Consider the following 19240-nt stretch of genomic DNA (forward strand, 5'->3'; position numbering starts at 1 on the left):
CTCCCCATCACCGTCATAAGACCGTCATCAGTCACACCAAGTCCCCCCTCCCCATCACCGTCATAAGACCGTCATCAGCCACACCAAGTCTCCCCTCCCCCATCACCGTCATAAGACCGTCATCAGCCACACCAAGTCCCCCCTCCCCCATCACCGTCATAAGACCGTCATCAGCCACACCAAGTCCCCCCTGCCCCATCACCGTCATAAGACCGTCATCAGCCACACCAAGTCCCCCCTCCCCATCACCGTCATAAGACCGTCATCAGTCACACCAAGTCCCCCCTCCCCATCACCGTCATAAGACCGTCATCAGCCACACCAAGTCCCCCCTGCCCCATCACCGTCATAAGACCGTCATCAGCCACACCAAGTCCCCCCTCCCCCATCACCGTCATAAGACCGTCATCAGTCACACCAAGTCCCCCCTGCCCCATCATCGTCATTAGACTCAGGGCTGATTCCACCAGGTGACCATCCTCCAAAACAGTATAACATACCCCTCCCCCCATCTCCCCCGTGAAGTAATGACAGAATTGGGGCCCCAGGAGTAATCAATGTTGTCATGTGTCTCCCTGTGTAGGTAAGTGACCCCGATATTGGTAGTCTGCCCATACATGATCCAATTTACCAAAACCGTCTAATATGAGGGTCACGCCCAAACACTGTCCATGTCTATCCAATCAGGCCGGCCCTCCTACTACATGGATGAAGGGAATTGTATAATGTCTGGTACACGAGGGGCAACCGGTCCGTATAGGATAGAAATACGAGGTTCTAAGGACCGGTCCATACGGGATAAGAGGAGAGCAGTGGGCGGGTGACTCGGCCAATCCATGATGGAGTTATCCAATCAGAGATGTCAGTCAGGGAGGACTATGTGGTGGCCAATCAGAGATTAGAGAACTGAAGGTGAGATCCATGAATGGTCCATATTGTACAGAGAGGACCAAAACTCCTCCCCCTCTATACAGCATGGCCCATATTCCTCCTGACAGCCAATCAGAGTGAGGGGGAGGGGGGTGGTAACTCTGAGATCCAATCAGAATGCTGATCTTGTGTCTTGTCTGGTTACAGGTCCTCCTCATGGTCACTGGAGCTACACTGGTGAGTTTTTTTGTTCCTTCACACAGAACTGAGATATTTATCTACCAATGAAGGGCCCACCTTGGCCCCGCCTACCATGGAGTCTCACTTCTTTTGCTGCATCCAATATAATGATAAATAACGGGATGGAATTGTCACAGATCTACGACTCCTGGAGCTTCTGAGGACACTTACCTGTCCGGAGATCCACTATGTCTGTGTATACAGTATATATATATATACCCACTGTAGTGTCTGTATACAGTATATATATATATACCCACTGTAGTGTCTGTATACAGTATATATATATATATACCCACTGTAGTGTCTGTATACAGTATATATATACCCACTGTAGTGTCTGTATACAGTATATATATACCCACTGTAGTGTCTGTATACAGTATATATATACCCACTGTAGTGTCTGTATACAGTATATATATACCCACTGTAGTGTCTGTATACAGTATATATATATATATATACCCACTGTAGTGTCTGTATACAGTATATATATACCCACTGTAGTGTCTGTATACAGTATATATATATACCCACTGTAGTGTCTGTATACAGTATATATATACCCACTGTAGTGTCTGTATACAGTATATATATATACCCACTGTAGTGTCTGTATACTGTATATATATACCCACTGTAGTGTCTGTATACAGTATATATATACCCACTGTAGTGTCTGTATACAGTATATATATATACCCATTGTAGTGTCTGTATACAGTATATATATACCCACTGTAGTGTCTGTATACAGTATATATATATATACCCACTGTAGTGTCTGTATACAGTATATATATATATACCCACTGTAGTGTCTGTATACAGTATATATATATATACCCACTGTAGTGTCTGTACACAGTATATATATATACCCACTGTAGTGTCTGTATACAGTATATATATATATACCCACTGTAGTGTCTGTACACAGTATATATATATATATACCCACTGTAGTGTCTGTATACAGTATATATATATATACCCATTGTAGTGTCTGTACACAGTATATATATATATACCCATTGTAGTGTCTGTATACAGTATATATATACCCACTGTAGTGTCTGTATACAGTATATATATACCCACTGTAGTGTCTGTACACAGTATATATATATATACCCACTGTAGTGTCTGTATACAGTATATATATATATACCCACTGTAGTGTCTGTATACAGTATATATATATATACCCATTGTAGTGTCTGTATACAGTATATATATACCCATTGTAGTGTCTGTATACAGTATATATATATATACCCACTGTAGTGTCTGTACACAGTATATATATATACCCACTGTAGTGTCTGTATACAGTATATATATATATACCCACTGTAGTGTCTGTACACAGTATATATATATACCCACTGTAGTGTCTGTATACAGTATATATATATATACCCACTGTAGTGTCTGTACACAGTATATATATATATACCCACTGTAGTGTCTGTACACAGTATATATATATATATACCCACTGTAGTGTCTGTATACAGTATATATATATATATACCCACTGTAGTGTCTGTACACAGTATATATATATACCCACTGTAGTGTCTGTATACAGTATATATATATATACCCACTGTAGTGTCTGTACACAGTATATATATATACCCACTGTAGTGTCTGTTTACAGTATATATATATATACCCACTGTAGTGTCTGTACACAGTATATATATATATATACCCACTGTAGTGTCTGTACACAGTATATATATATATATACCCACTGTAGTGTCTGTATACAGTATATATATATATATACCCACTGTAGTGTCTGTATACAGTATATATATATATATATACCCACTGTAGTGTCTGTATACAGTATATATATACCCACTGTAGTGTCTGTATACAGTATATATATACCCACTGTAGTGTCTGTATACAGTATATATATACCCACTGTAGTGTCTGTATACAGTATATATATATACCCACTGTAGTGTCTGTATACTGTATATATATACCCACTGTAGTGTCTGTATACAGTATATATATACCCACTGTAGTGTCTGTATACAGTATATATATATACCCATTGTAGTGTCTGTATACAGTATATATATACCCACTGTAGTGTCTGTATACAGTATATATATACCCACTGTAGTGTCTGTATACAGTATATATATACCCACTGTAGTGTCTGTATACAGTATATATATATACCCACTGTAGTGTCTGTATACTGTATATATATACCCACTGTAGTGTCTGTGACGGTATCGGTATGATATCCCCGTCAACGTTCCCTTCTTCCCATAACGAAAATCACCCCAATATTCCACGAGGAGGGATATCCCTGGAATCGCCCAGAAAGCCACACATGAGACCAGCTTACTGCTTGAACAACACAGACTTTAATGTTATCACACACAGCTTATATGTCATTTCCAAAACTGTTACAATGACAAATCTCCGCCCCCCTCGCACTGTGGGGGGTCTTCAATACAGCTCCTTTGAAATAAAGATATTTCTTTGAACTACTCAGTAGCTAGCCGGCTCGGCACCGCATATAGAGAGATAATTATCACAAGGAAGCAATCAGCATAATTAACACAAGCCACTTATCTAATCACAGTAACCAGTAAACACAGGGCTAGAACAATTAACATTTGAAACAGGGCTAGCTGCAGAAGAGTAATTACAATTAACAGCCTTAAACAAGCAGGGAAGATTAAACTGAAGCATATAGGTAAAAAGTCCATCACAATGCATTTGAAACAGGGCTGGCTGCAGAAGAGTAATTACAATTAACAGCCTTAAACGAGCAGGGAGGATTAAACTGAAGCATATAGGTAAAAAGTCCGTCACAATGGCCCCCTTTTTTCTCCCTGCTCCGGCAAACCCGGTTGGACCTTCCCTGGTCCAGTAGGGTTGACGGGTTCAGAGCTTTAAGTCCGAGGTTAACTCCATTTGGCATGACTGACCTCCCTTGACAACTGCTCCCGACTCAGGTATGCCACCGGGTCGTCAGATCACACGCCGGTCAGTCCCCAAGTCTTTGTGCGATCTGCAAAGTCACCAGAAGTCAGTGTGAAGACGGCGAATGGGTCTGTGCGCCGCCATCTAGGTGTCCCACTATGGGAGGGGCAGGTTATGGCTCTGAAGTGACAGTCACAGGAGATTCATAAAAAGAAAAAGTTATATTTGTTGAAATGCTGTAGCACTGGTGCTCAGAGTCCGGGGGGGGGGGAGGGGACTCAGAGCCCCATAAGGTCAGCCACCCCCTGCTCCCTCCACAGCCGCCGGTTCTCCTCTTTGAGCTTCTCCAGCTCCATCTCCAATTCATGGAGCCTGGGGGGGTCAGCCCGCTGTGACCTCAGGTGGTTGTTCTCCTCCTCCATGCGGCTTATGCACTCCTCCAGCTCTATGTACTCACGGATCAGATCCTGCTTGCTCATGTCCTGCAGGCTCTCCACGTGGTCCTTCATCATCAGGAACTGGGTGGTGGTGTAAGGGGCCACCGGTGGGCCCTTGGCGAACATCTCGGCCCGCATCTGGGGCGCCCGCTGCGATTCCATCTCCTCCAGTCGCTTCTTCTCCTCCCAGGTCAGCTTGTTATACGGCTTCCAGGACCTCTTCTTCGTGAAGGGTGGCCGGCGGTGCCTCTTTCTGCCCAGCTCCCTCCAGGGCCCCTCCGGCTCAGGGCTGTCGCCCATGACCAGCTGACAATGGTGTTCCCTGTTGTCCGTAATAACAGATTGTACCATGAGGGCTTCGTAAGGGGTGCCCAATGGTTCTTCCTGACCCAGCTCCTTTGGATCCCAAGCCGAGTCTACACAATGGGCTGCTGCTGGTGGGCGGTACCCAGGTTGAGACCAATTTGACCTGGTGTTGTCATTCATGGGGCAATTATGCTTGAAGTGACCCAACTGTTTGCACCGGAAGCAGCGTTGTTCATTGTCCTCCTGGCGTGGGTAGCGAGGGCTATATGTCATCGGTCTGTTAGGCGGTTGGTATCTAGCGGCTGGTGGGTGTGAGGGCGCCGTTGGTTGTGGGGGTTGTACCCGTGGTGTGACCTGGTTTGTCTTGCGAGTATCCGCATATTCATCTGCCAACTTCGCGGCCTCTGGTAGAGTCATGGGCCTGCGATCTCTCACCCAATCTTTGACATCCGTCTGGATGTGATTGTAAAATTGCTCCAGGAGCATTAGTTGCAAAATGTCCTCTGCGGTGGTGGCCTGGCTGCTGTTAACCCAGTTAGAGGCCGACAGGGACAGCTGGCATGCCCATTCTGCGTAAGAGTCTTCCGTGGTTTTGCGTGAGTCCCTGAACTTCTGTCGGTGGGACTCTGGGGTTACTGCATAACGAGCCAGGAGCACTTCTTTAACCCGGGCGTAGCTATGGATATCCTGATCTGGCACGGTCCGGAAAGCATCAGAAGCTTTGCCTGATAGTTTGCCTGACAATATTGCGACCCAGTCTCTTCTAGCTATTCGGTGCAGGTTACATTGTCGCTCAAAGTCTGCCAGGTAGTTATCAATCTCACAGTCCTTTTCATCAAAAGCTTTAAAAGCGCTAAACGGAATCTTCCTTGCGTCTGCTGTGCTGTACTCACTGTTCGTAGAAGGTGCGGCTGCTTGTTGGACTGCTGCCAGTTTTAACTGTAGCTCTGCGACTCTTATTTATTTAGCCTTCTGTAGCTCTGCGTTTACTAACATGTCCATCACTTTCAGTACCACATCTGGCGTTGGGTTCGGGCCGAACCACGCTAGCTTCTCTCTCATTAGCTTGTTGGCTGGCGATTCCTCCTCCTGAATCACTGGTGTATCCATCTCTTGTACTGCTGGCGTTGCTGCAATCCCGTCCTGGTCTAGCTCCATTGATTCTGCTATGATGACCCGCTTGGTTTTGTTGCTAGCAATCCTTCCACGAACTTCCAGTAGTTCTTCCAGTGTCTGCTTGGAATCCGGGTGTGAAGGGGAATAGAAGGGAAAATCCCACTGCTACCAACCAATTGTGACGGTATCGGTATGATATCCCCGTCAACGTTCCCTTCTTCCCATAACGAAAATCACCCCAATATTCCACGAGGAGGGATATCCCTGGAATCGCCCAGAAAGCCACACATGAGACCAGCTTACTGCTTGAACAACACAGACTTTAATGTTATCACACACAGCTTATATGTCATTTCCAAAACTGTTACAATGACAAATCTCCGCCCCCCCCCTCACACAGTGGGGGGTCTTCAATACAGCTCCTTTGAAATAAAGATATTTCTTTGAACTACTCAGTAGCTAGCCGGTTCGGCACCGCATATAGAGAGATAATTATCACAAGGAAGCAATCAGCATAATTAACACAAGCCACTTATCTAATCACAGTAACCAGTAAACACAGGGCTAGAACAATTAACATTTGAAACAGGGCTAGCTGCAGAAGAGTAACTACAATTAACAGCCTTAAACAAGCAGGGAAGATTAAACTGAAGCATATAGGTAAAAAGTCCGTCACAATGCATTTGAAACAGGGCTAGCTGCAGAAGAGTAATTACAATTAACAGCCTTAAACGAGCAGGGAGGATTAAACTGAAGCATATAGGTAAAAAGTCCGTCACAGTGTCTGTATACAGTATATATATATATACCCATTGTAGTGTCTGTATACAGTATATATATACCCACTGTAGTGTCTGTATACAGTATATATATATATACCCACTGTAGTGTCTGTATACAGTATATATATATATACCCACTGTAGTGTCTGTACACAGTATATATATATACCCACTGTAGTGTCTGTATACAGTATATATATATATACCCACTGTAGTGTCTGTATACAGTATATATATACCCACTGTAGTGTCTGTATACAGTATATATATACCCACTGTAGTGTCTGTACACAGTATATATATATATACCCACTGTAGTGTCTGTATACAGTATATATATATATACCCACTGTAGTGTCTGTATACAGTATATATATATATACCCACTGTAGTGTCTGTACACAGTATATATATATATACCCACTGTAGTGTCTGTATACAGTATATATATATATACCCACTGTAGTGTCTGTATACAGTATATATATACCCACTGTAGTGTCTGTATACAGTATATATATATATACCCACTGTAGTGTCTGTATACAGTATATATATACCCACTGTAGTGTCTGTATACAGTATATATATACCCACTGTAGTGTCTGTACACAGTATATATATATATACCCACTGTAGTGTCTGTATACAGTATATATATATATACCCACTGTAGTGTCTGTATACAGTATATATATATATACCCATTGTAGTGTCTGTATACAGTATATATATACCCATTGTAGTGTCTGTATACAGTATATATATACCCACTGTAGTGTCTGTATACAGTATATATATATATACCCACTGTAGTGTCTGTATACAGTATATATATATATACCCACTGTAGTGTCTGTATACAGTATATATATACCCACTGTAGTGTCTGTATACAGTATATATATATATACCCACTGTAGTGTCTGTACACAGTATATATATATACCCACTGTAGTGTCTGTATACAGTATATATATATATACCCACTGTAGTGTCTGTATACAGTATATATATATATACCCACTGTAGTGTCTGTATACAGTATATATATATATACCCACTGTAGTGTCTGTATACAGTATATATATATATACCCACTGTAGTGTCTGTATACAGTATATATATACCCACTGTAGTGTCTGTATACAGTATATATATATATACCCACTGTAGTGTCTGTATACAGTATATATATATATATACCCATTGTAGTGTCTGTATACAGTATATATATATATACCCACTGTAGTGTCTGTATACAGTATATATATACCCACTGTAGTGTCTGTATACAGTATATATATACCCACTGTAGTGTCTGTATACAGTATATATATATACCCATTGTAGTGTCTGTATACAGTATATATATATACCCACTGTAGTGTCTGTATACAGTATATATATATATACCCACTGTAGTGTCTGTATACAGTATATATATATATACCCACTGTAGTGTCTGTACACAGTATATATATATATACCCACTGTAGTGTCTGTATACAGTATATATATACCCACTGTAGTGTCTGTATACAGTATATATATATATACCCATTGTAGTGTCTGTACACAGTATATATATATATACCCACTGTAGTGTCTGTACACAGTATATATATATATACCCACTGTAGTGTCTGTACACAGTATATATATATATATACCCACTGTAGTGTCTGTATACAGTATATATATATATACCCACTGTAGTGTCTGTATACAGTATATATATACCCACTGTAGTGTCTGTACACAGTATATATATATATATACCCACTGTAGTGTCTGTATACAGTATATATATATATACCCACTGTAGTGTCTGTATACAGTATATATATATATACCCACTGTAGTGTCTGTACACAGTATATATATATATATACCCACTGTAGTGTCTGTACACAGTATATATATATATACCCACTGTAGTGTCTGTATACAGTATATATATATATACCCACTGTAGTGTCTGTACACAGTATATATATATATATACCCACTGTAGTGTCTGTATACAGTATGAGCCAGATTCACAGCAGACTTACGACGGCGTATCTCCACGTATGCCGTCGTAAGTCCGAATGTGAGCCGTCGTATCTCAGCGCCTGATTCTTAGAATCAGTTACGCATAGATTTGGCCAAGATACGAGCGGTGTAAGTCTCCTACGCCGTCGTATCTTGTGTGCATATTTACGCTGGCCGCAAGGGGCGCTTCCGTAGATTTACGCGTCAAATATGTAAATTAGGTAGATACGCCAATTCACGAACGTACTTGTGCCCGCTACGCCGTTTACGTAAGGCTTACGTCCGGCGTAAAGTTACCCCTGCTATATGAGGCGCAGCCAATGCAAAGTGGATGTCGGCAAGCGTATCTTTTTACGTTGTTTACGTAAGTCGTACGTGAATTGGGCTGTGCGTAGGTTACGTTCACGTCACAGGCATTGGGCCTGGCGTATCTTATGGAGTAAATTTGACATGATACTGAGCATGCGCACGCATGCGCCGTTCGTTAGGCGCGTCATTTACATGGGGTCACGATTGATTTACATACAACACGCCCACCTCTTCCACATTTGAATTAGGCGGGCTTACGCCGGCCCATTTACGCTACGCCGCCGCAACTTACGGAGCAAATGCTTTGTGAATACGGAACTTGCCCGTCTAAGTTGCGGAGGCGGAGCGTAAATAGGATACGCCCACACAAAGATACGCCAGGATACGTGAATCTGGCCCTATATATATATACCCACTCTAGTGCCTGTATACAGTATATATATATATAAGGTATTTATAATAAAATCACATGACCTTTGTCCTCAGCTGTATAAAAAGGTTTAGAAAGCCAGGGGGAGGAGACTGCGGGGGGGGGGGGGTCAGCAGGAGGTAAAGGAACAGCAGTACACTGATCTTCCTAGTAAATTGCTGTGCAGGGGGGGTGTCAGCAGAAGTCTGACCAATGGAGAACAGGCATGCTGTGCAGGGGGGTGTCAGCAGAAGTCTAACCAATGGGGGACAGGCATGCTGTGCAGGGGGGCGTGTCAGCAGAAGTCTGACCAATGGGGGACAGGCATGCTGTGCAGGGGGGTGTCAGCAGAAGTCTGACCAATGGGGGACAGGCATGCTGTGCAGGGGGGGCGTGTCAGCAGAAGTCTGACCAATGGGGGACAGGCATGCTGTGCAGGGGGGGCGTGTCAGCAGAAGTCTGACCAATGGGGGACAGGCATGCTGTGCAGGGGGGCATGTCAGCAGAAGTCTGACCAATGGGGGACAGGCATGCTGTGCAGGGGGGTGTCAGCAGAAGTCTAACCAATGGGGGACAGGCATGCTGTGCAGGGGGGGCGTGTCAGCAGAAGTCTAACCAATGGGGGACAGGCATGCTGTGCAGGGGGGTGTCAGCAGAAGTCTAACCAATGGGGGACAGGCATGCTGTGCAGGGGGGGCGTGTCAGCAGAAGTCTGACCAATGGGGGACAGGCATGCTGTGCAGGGGGGCATGTCAGCAGAAGTCTGACCAATGGGGGACAGGCATGCTGTGCAGGGGGGGCGTGTCAGCAGAAGTCTGACCAATGGGGGACAGGCATGCTGTGCAGGGGGGGCGTGTCAGCAGAAGTCTGACCAATGGGGGACAGGCATGCTGTGCAGGGGGGCATGTCAGCAGAAGTCTGACCAATGGGGGACAGGCATGCTGTGCAGGGGGGGGGGCGTGTCAGCAGAAGTCTGACCAATGGGGGACAGGCATGCTGTGCAGGGGGGGCATGTCAGCAGAAGTCTGACCAATGGGGGACAGGCATGCTGTGCAGGGGGGCGTGTCAGCAGAAGTCTGACCAATGGGGGACAGGCATGCTGTGCAGGGGGGCATGTCAGCAGAAGTCTGACCAATGGGGGACAGGCATGCTGTGCAGGGGGGCATGTCAGCAGAAGTCTGACCAATGGAGAACAGGCATGCTGTGCAGGGGGGGGTGTCAGCAGAAGTCTAACCAATGGGGGACAGGCATGCTGTGCAGGGGGGGCATGTCAGCAGAAGTCTGACCAATGGGGGACAGGCATGCTGTGCAGGGGGGGCGTGTCAGCAGAAGTCTGACCAATGGACTCACTGGGCCAGATTCATGAAGCACTTACACCGTTTTTTTGGGAGATGCGCGGCGTAAGTGCAGATTTGCGCCGGCGGATCGCTGCGCCTTACCCAGAGAACCAGAATACGCCTCCAAATAGACTTCATCGCCTCGGTGTAACCTTTCCACGCCGGCGCGGCGTTGGCGCAGATTTACGCTGGTCGGATCTGGCGCGGCCATGGTTTTTGTGTTTTAAATATGCAAATGAGGTTTTTGGGCCGATTCATCAACTTAAGCTTGACCGGCGCAGGCTACTCCCGGTGAGTGGAGCTGAAATTTCCGGCGCCAAGTTACACCTCATAAAAGCAGGGGTAACTTTGCACCAAGCTTGCAGAGGTCAGCTGGAGAGCAGGAGGAGATCGGGGAAGCAGGAGGAGATCGGGAGAGCAGGAGGAGATCGGGAGAGCAGGAGGAGATCGGGGGAGCAGGAGGAGATCGGGGGAGCAGCTAAAGCAGCAGCGTTACAGACGACCTGAGCAACAACACTTGCTGGACAACACATAGAGGCGGTCCCCATGTTGGGAGACGCCCTCAATAATTACAGCCCTCTCCTCTGGGCTGGTCATCTGCCCCCCTGAGGATTCCTCATCAGCCATAACTGCCCCACCACAATGCAAACCACCTAGCTTAGAAAAAAAAAGCTTCAGTACATTTGCACCTGCAGGGCGGAAGTCTGGACTGATTCATGGACTGGGCTTTGGTAGTGGGTCGGCGTAGCTCAGGGATCACGCCGGGGCGCAGTTCTGAGCATGTGCAGATTGGGGCATTTACCCCTGGATGTCACTGAGCATGTGCGGTCTAAGATGCGCCCCGGCGTGACCCCTGCGCCACGGTCGGCACTTCATTAGCATAGGGTGACTCCCATTTGGTCTTACCCCGCCTTACGCCGTCTAAAATCCGCCCCGCTGGGGCATCGTAGACAAAAAAAGTTTCTTGAATCCCCTAACTGCCTCTCCGCGCTGGACCGGTGTAGTCTAAAAATGATGCGCCACGCCGGTGCAAATCTGCGCCATTGTTCATGAATCTGGCCCATAATATCCGGCACTGGACTGGATTCGGATGTCCGAACATCAATTCATCAAAATCTCCAATTACTAACGGTTAAACCTAAAGTGACGTGGTTGGAGTTTCTGACTAGTTGGCTTATTTGACAGAACACGGTCTCATAATCTTCTTCCAAATCGGGCACCGGTGTCCCACATTAGATTCTCCGGTGTCCCACAGAAGAGTCTCCGGTGTCCCACAGAAGAGTCTCCGGTGTCCCACTGAAGAGTCTCCGGTGTCCCACATTAGATTCTCCGGTGTCCCACAGAAGAGTCTCCGGTGTCCCACAGAAGAGTCTCCGGTGTCCCACTGAAGAGTCTCCGGTGTCCCACATTAGATTCTCCGGTGTCCCACAGAAGAGTCTCCGGTGTCCCACAGAAGAGTCTCCGGTGTCCCACTGAAGAGTCTCCGGTGTCCCACATTAGATTCTCCGGTGTCCCACAGAAGAGTCTCCGGTGTCCCACAGAAGAGTCTCCGGTGTCCCACTGAAGAGTCTCCGGTGTCCCACAGAAGAGTCTCCGGTGTCCCACAGAAGAGTCTCTGGTGTCCCACAGAAGAGTCTCCGGTGTCCCTCAGAAGAGTCTCCGGTGTCCCACAGAAGAGTCTCCGGTGTCCCACTGAAGAGTCTCCGGTGTCCCACAGAAGAGTCTCCGGTGTCCCACAGAAGAGTCTCCGGTGTCCCACTGAAGAGTCTCCGGTGTCCCACAGAAGAATCTCCGGTGTCCCACAGAAAAGTCTCCGGTGCCCCACAGAAGAGTCTCCGGTGTCCCACATTAGAGTCTCCGGTGTCCCACAGAAGAGTCTCCGGTGTCCCACTGAAGAGTCTCCGGTGTCCCACAGAAGAGTCTCCGGTGTCCCACAGAAAAGTCTCCAGTGTCCCACAGAAGAGTCTCCGGTGTCCCACTGAAGAGTCTCCGGTGTCCCACAGAAGAGTCTCCGGTGTCCCGCTGAAGAGTCTCCGGTGTCCCACAGAAGAGTCTCCGGTTGATGTAGCCTGATCTGGTCATGAGGGTAGAAGGGTCAAGTCCGATCCGGGTGACCAATCTGCTGCTAGACATGGAGGATGATGGGGGTGATGGGCCACACACGGGGTAGAAGGGTCATGTCACCCCCAAGTGACCAATCTGCTGCTAGACATGGAGGATGATGGGGGTGATGGGCCATACACGGGGTAGAAGGGTCAAGTCCGATCCGGGTGACCAATCTGCTGCTAGACATGGAGGATGATGGGGGTGATGGGCCACACACGGGGTAGAAGGGTCATGTCACCCCCAAGTGACCAATCTGCTGCTAGACATGGAGGATGATGGGGGTGATGGGCCATACAGGGGGTAGAAGGGTCATGTGACCCCCAAGTGACCAATCTGCTGCTAGACATGGAGGATGATGGGGGTGATGGGCCACACACGGGGTAGAAGGGTCAAGTCCAATCCGGGTGACCAATCTGCTGCTAGACATGGAGGAAACGGATGACACGAGAAGAGGGGGTGGGGGGTAAATATTCCCCTGGCCGTTGATAAGACCCAGCAAAATATTTTTCCTACTATGACTACAATGGTGACACTGAGCCGCCACCTGAGACCTCAGACCGGGATCAGCGAGGGTTAATATTTCACCAGAATAAAATCTGAGACTGTTAATGAGTAACCGAATATTACAATCGATCCCAAGCGTACAATAACAGAACACACCTTCCATCTATAAACCCAACCTCACCTGTACACACCTGTCCGTACCTTCTGTATACATATCAATGTGTCCAATCATTTCCAGGAGACACAGATCTCTATGTGGGGGGTCTGTATACCCTCACCTGTATACCCTCACCTGTATACTCTCACCTGAATACCCTCACCTGTATACCCTCACCTGTATACTCTCACCTGTATATCCTCACCTGTATACCCTCACCTGTATACCCTCACCTGTATACCCTCACCTGTATACTCTCACCTGTATACTCTCACCTGTATACTCTCACCTGTATACTCTCACCTGTATACCCTCACCTGTATACTCTCACCTGTATACCCTCACCTATATACCCTCACCTGTATACCCTCACCTGTCTGTACCTTCTGTATACATATCAATGTGTCCAATCATTTCCAGGAGACACAGATCTCTATGTGGGGGGGTCTGTATACACTCACCTGTATACCCTCACCTGTATACTCTCACCTGTATACCCTCACCTGTATACTCTCACCTGTATACCCTCACCTGTATACCCTCACCTGTATACTCTCACCTGTATACCCTCACCTGTATACCCTCACCTGTATACTCTCACCTGTATACCCTCACCTGTATACCCTCACCTGTATACTCTCACCTGTATACTCTCACCTGTATACTCTCATCTGTATACTCTCACCTATATACCCTCACCTGTATACCCTCACCTGTATACCCTCACCTGTATACTCTCACCTGTATACTCTCACCTGTATACTCTCACCTGTATACCCTCACCTGTATACCCTCACCTGTATACTCTCACCTGTATACTCTCATCTGTATACCCTCACCTGTATACTCTCACCTGTACACACCTGTCTGTACCTTCTGTATACATATCAATGTGTCCAATCATTTCCAGGAGACACAGATCTCTATGTGGGGGGTCTGTATACTCTCACCTGTATACTCTCACCTGTATACTCTCACCTGTATACTCTCACCTGTATACTCTCATCTGTATACTCTCACCTATATACCCTCACCTGTATACCCTCACCTGTATACTCTCACCTGTATACTCTCACCTGTATACTCTCATCTGTATACTCTCACCTGTATACCCTCACCTGTATACCCTCACCTGTATACTCTCACCTGTATACCCTCACCTGTATACCCTCACCTATACACACCTGTCTGTACCTTCTGTATACATATCAATGTGTCCAATCATTTCCAGGAGACACAGATCTCTATGTGGGGGGTCTGTATACACTCACCTGTATACTCTTACCTGTATACTCTGACCTGTATACTCTGACCTGTATACCTTCACCTGTATACCCTCACCTGTATACCCTCACCTGTATACTCTCACCTGTATACCCTCACCTGTATACCCTCACCTGTATACCCTCACCTGTATACTCTCACCTGTATACCCTCACCTGTATACTCTCACCTGTATACCCTCGCCTGCATACTCTCACCTGTATACCCTCACCTGTATACTCCTCACCTGTATATACCCCCTGTATGCTCTCACCTGTATATATATATATATCAATGTGTCCAATCATTTCCAGAAGACAAAGATCTCTATTTGGGGGTCTGTATACCCTCACCTGTATACCCTCACCTGTATATCCTTACCTGTATACCTTCACCTGTATACCCTTACCTGTATACCCTCACCTGTATACTCTCACCTGTATACCCTCACCTGTATACCCTCACCTGTATACCCTCACCTGTCTGTACCTTCTGTATATATATCAATGTGTCCAATCATTTCCAGGAGACACAGATCTCTATGTGGGGGGGTCTGTATACACTCACCTGTATACCCTCACCTGTATACTCTCACCTGTATACCCTCACCTGTATACTCTCACCTGTATACCCTCACCTGTATACCCTCACCTGTATACTCTCACCTGTATACCCTCACCTGTATACCCTCACCTGTATACTCTCACCTGTATACCCTCACCTGTATACCCTCACCTGTATACTCTCACCTGTACACACCTGTCTGTACCTTCTGTATACATATCAATGTGTCCAATCATTTCCAGGAGACACAGATCTCTATGTGGGGGGTCTGTATACTCTCACCTGTATACTCTGACCTGTATACCCTCACCTGTATACTCTCACCTGTATACTCTCACCTGTATACTCTCATCTGTATACTCTCACCTATATACCCTCACCTGTATACCCTCACCTGTATACTCTCACCTGTATACTCTCACCTGTATACTCTCATCTGTATACTCTCACCTGTATACCCTCACCTGTATACCCTCACCTGTATACTCTCACCTGTATACCCTCACCTGTATACCCTCACCTATACACACCTGTCTGTACCTTCTGTATACATATCAATGTGTCCAATCATTTCCAGGAGACACAGATCTCTATGTGGGGGGTCTGTATACACTCACCTGTATACTCTTACCTGTATACTCTGACCTGTATACTCTGACCTGTATACCCTCACCTGTATACCCTCACCTGTATACCCTCACCTGTATACTCTCACCTGTATACCCTCACCTGTATACTCTCACCTGTATACCCTCACCTGTATACTCTCACCTGTATACCCTCGCCTGCATACTCTCACCTGTATACCCTCACCTGTATACTCCTCACCTGTATATACCCCCTGTATGCTCTCACCTGTATATATATATATATCAATGTGTCCAATCATTTCCAGAAGACAAAGATCTCTATTTGGGGGTCTGTATACCCTCACCTGTATACCCTCACCTGTATATCCTCACCTGTATACCCTCACCTGTATATCCTTACCTGTATACCCTCACCTGTATACCCTCACCTGTATACCCTCACCTGTATACCCTCACCTGTATACTCTCACCTGTATACTCTCACCTGTATACCCTCACCTTTATACTCTCACCTTTATACTCTCACCTGTATACCCTCACCTTTATACTCTCACCTTTATACTCTCACCTGTATACTCTCACCTGTATACTCTCACCTGTATACTGTCGCCTGTATATATTGTGACGGTATCGGTATGATATCCCCGTCAAGCATTCCCTCCTCTCCATACAAGAACATCACAGGATTCCCCACACATGAGTCAAGACTGGATGCTGGAACCAAGACACTTTATTGACACAAAAACTCAGCTTATATGTGGTTACAGCCTGTTAGGAACGCCCCCCTCACACAGTGGGGTTTCCCATACAGATTATAGGAGACAAGTCGGAGCCGACCATGCAGACACGTTTCTTTAGATAAAGACATCAGTGGAGTTAATTACTACACTGAAGCAATCAGAATAATTAACATACTACTTCTCTAATCATTTAGCCTGATGATACAATACACATCTTTTAAGGGTAAACACAGATCTTCTTTACACAACACAATAGATCAATTAACCTTTAGAATAGTGAGGGGACATTAGCACGTCAATAACCTGTCAGAGGAATGAATCACATGAAATTCCTTTCTACCTCTACCCATGGCTAGCAGGGAGCAGTAAACTGAGACATATAGGCAAATGTATCACAATGGCCCCCCTTTTTCTCCCTGCTCCGGAAAACCCGGTTGGACCTTCCCTGGTCCAGTAGGGTTGACGGGTTCAGAGCTTTTAGTCCGAGGTTAACTCCGTTTGGCATGACTGACCTCCCTTGGCAACTGCTTCAGACTCAGGTATCTCACCGGGTCGTCAGATCACAAGCCGGTCAGTCCCCAAGTCTTTGTGCGATCTGCAGAGTCACCAGAAGTCAGTGTGAAGACAGCGAATGGGTCTGTGCGCCGCCGTCTAGGTGTCCCGCTATGGGAGGGGGCAGGTTATGGCTCTGAAGTGACAATCACAGGTGATTCATAAAAAGAAAAAGTTATATTTGTTGAAATGCTGTAGCACTGGTGCTCAGAGTCCGGGGGGGAGGGGGAGAGGGGACTCAGAGCCCCATAAGGTCAGCCACCCCCTGCTCCCTCCGCAGCCGCCGGTTCTCCTCTTGGAGCTTCTCCAGCTCCATCTCCAGTTCATGGAGCCTGGGGGGGTCCTGCTTGCTCATGTCCTGCAGGCTTTCCATGTGGTCCTTCATCATCAGGAACTGGGTGGTGGTGTAAGGGGCCACCGGTGGGCCCTTGGCGAACATCTCGGCCCGCATCTGGGGCGCCCGCTGCGATTCCATCTCCTCCAGTCGCTTCTTCTCCTCCCAGGTCAGCTTGTTATACGGCTTCCAGGACCTCTTCTTCTTGGAGGGTAGCTGGCGGTGCCTCTTGCTGCCCAGCCCCCTCCAAGGCCCCTCCGGCTCATGGCTGTCGCCCATGACCAGCTGACAATGGTGTTCCCTGTTGTCCGTAATAACAGATTGTACCATGAGGGCTTCGTAAGGGGTGCCCAATGGTTCTTCCCGACCCCGCTCCTGGGGATCCCAAGCCGAGTCTACACAATGGGCTGCTGCTGGTGGGCGGTACCCAGGTTGAGACCAATTTGACCTGGTGTTGTCATTCATGGGGCAATTCTGCTTGAAGTGACCCAGCTGTTTGCACCGGAAGCAACGTTGTTCGTTGTCCTCCTGGCGATGATAGCGAGGGCTAGATGTCACCGGTCTGTTAGGAGGTTGGTATCTAGCGGCTGGTGGGTGTGAGGGCGCCGTTGGTTGTGGAGGTTGTACCCGTGGTGTGACCTGGTTTGTCTTGCGAGTATCCGCATATTCATCCGCCAACTTCGCGGCCTCTGGTAGAGTCATGGGCCTGCGATCTCTCACCCAATCTTTGACATCCGTCTGGATGTGATTGTAAAATTGCTCCAGGAGCATTAGTTGCAAAATGTCCTCTGCGGTGGTGGCCTGGCTGCTGTTAGCCCAGTTAGAGGCCGACAGGGATAACTGGCATGCCCATTCCGCATAAGAGTCTTCAGTGGTTTTGCGTGAGTCCCTGAACTTCTGTCGGTGGGACTCTGGGGTTACTGCATAACGAGCCAGGAGCGCTTCTTTAACCCGGGCGTAGCTATGGATATCCTGATCTGGCACGGTCCGGAAAGCATCAGAAGCTTTGCCTGACAGTTTGCCTGACAATATTGCAACCCACTCTCCTCTAGCTATTCGGTGCAGGTTACATTGTCGCTCAAAATCCGCCAGGTAGTTATCAATCTCACAGTCCTTTTCATCAAAAGCTTTAAAAGCGCTAAACGGGATCTTCCTTGCGTCTGCTGTGCTGTACTCACTGTTCGGAGAAGGTGCGGCTGCTTGTTGGACTGCTGCCAGTTTTAACTGTAGTTCTGCGTCCCTTATTTCTTTATCCTTCTGTAGTTCTGCGTCTCTTATTTGTTTAGCCTCCTGTAGCTCTGCGTCCCTTATTTGTTTGGCCTCCTCCGCTAACAGGTCCATCACTTTCAGCACCACATCCGGCGTTGGGTTCGGGCCGAACCACGCTAGCTTCTCTCTCATTAGCTTGTTGGCTGGCGATTCCTCCTCCTGAATCACTGGTGTCTCCATCTCTTGTACTGCTGGCGTTGCTGCAATCCCGTCCTCCTGGTCTAGCTCCATTGATTCTGCTATGATGACCCGCTTGGTTTTGTTGCTAGCAATCCTTCCACGAACTTCCAGTAGTTCTTCCAGTGTCTGCTTGGAATCCGGGTGTGAAGGGGAATAGAAGGGAAAAATCCC

General features: G+C 46.9%; 1 protein-coding gene across 1 annotated transcript in view; it reads left to right on the forward strand.

The window, feature by feature from the left end:
• Nucleotides 1-1077: 1077 nt before the first annotated feature.
• Nucleotides 1078-19240, forward strand: part of LOC120921515 (carbonic anhydrase 9-like) — a gene marked incomplete at its 5' end in the record, with an annotated part of 100347 nt that continues 82184 nt past the window's right edge. The window contains 1 exon segment of the mRNA XM_040333996.1: nt 1078-1107. Within this exon segment, the coding sequence (XP_040189930.1) occupies nt 1078-1107 (30 nt within the window).

Source organism: Rana temporaria (genome assembly GCF_905171775.1).
Source record: "Rana temporaria chromosome 1 unlocalized genomic scaffold, aRanTem1.1 chr1b, whole genome shotgun sequence".
NCBI classification, from domain to species: Eukaryota; Metazoa; Chordata; class Amphibia; order Anura; family Ranidae; genus Rana; species Rana temporaria.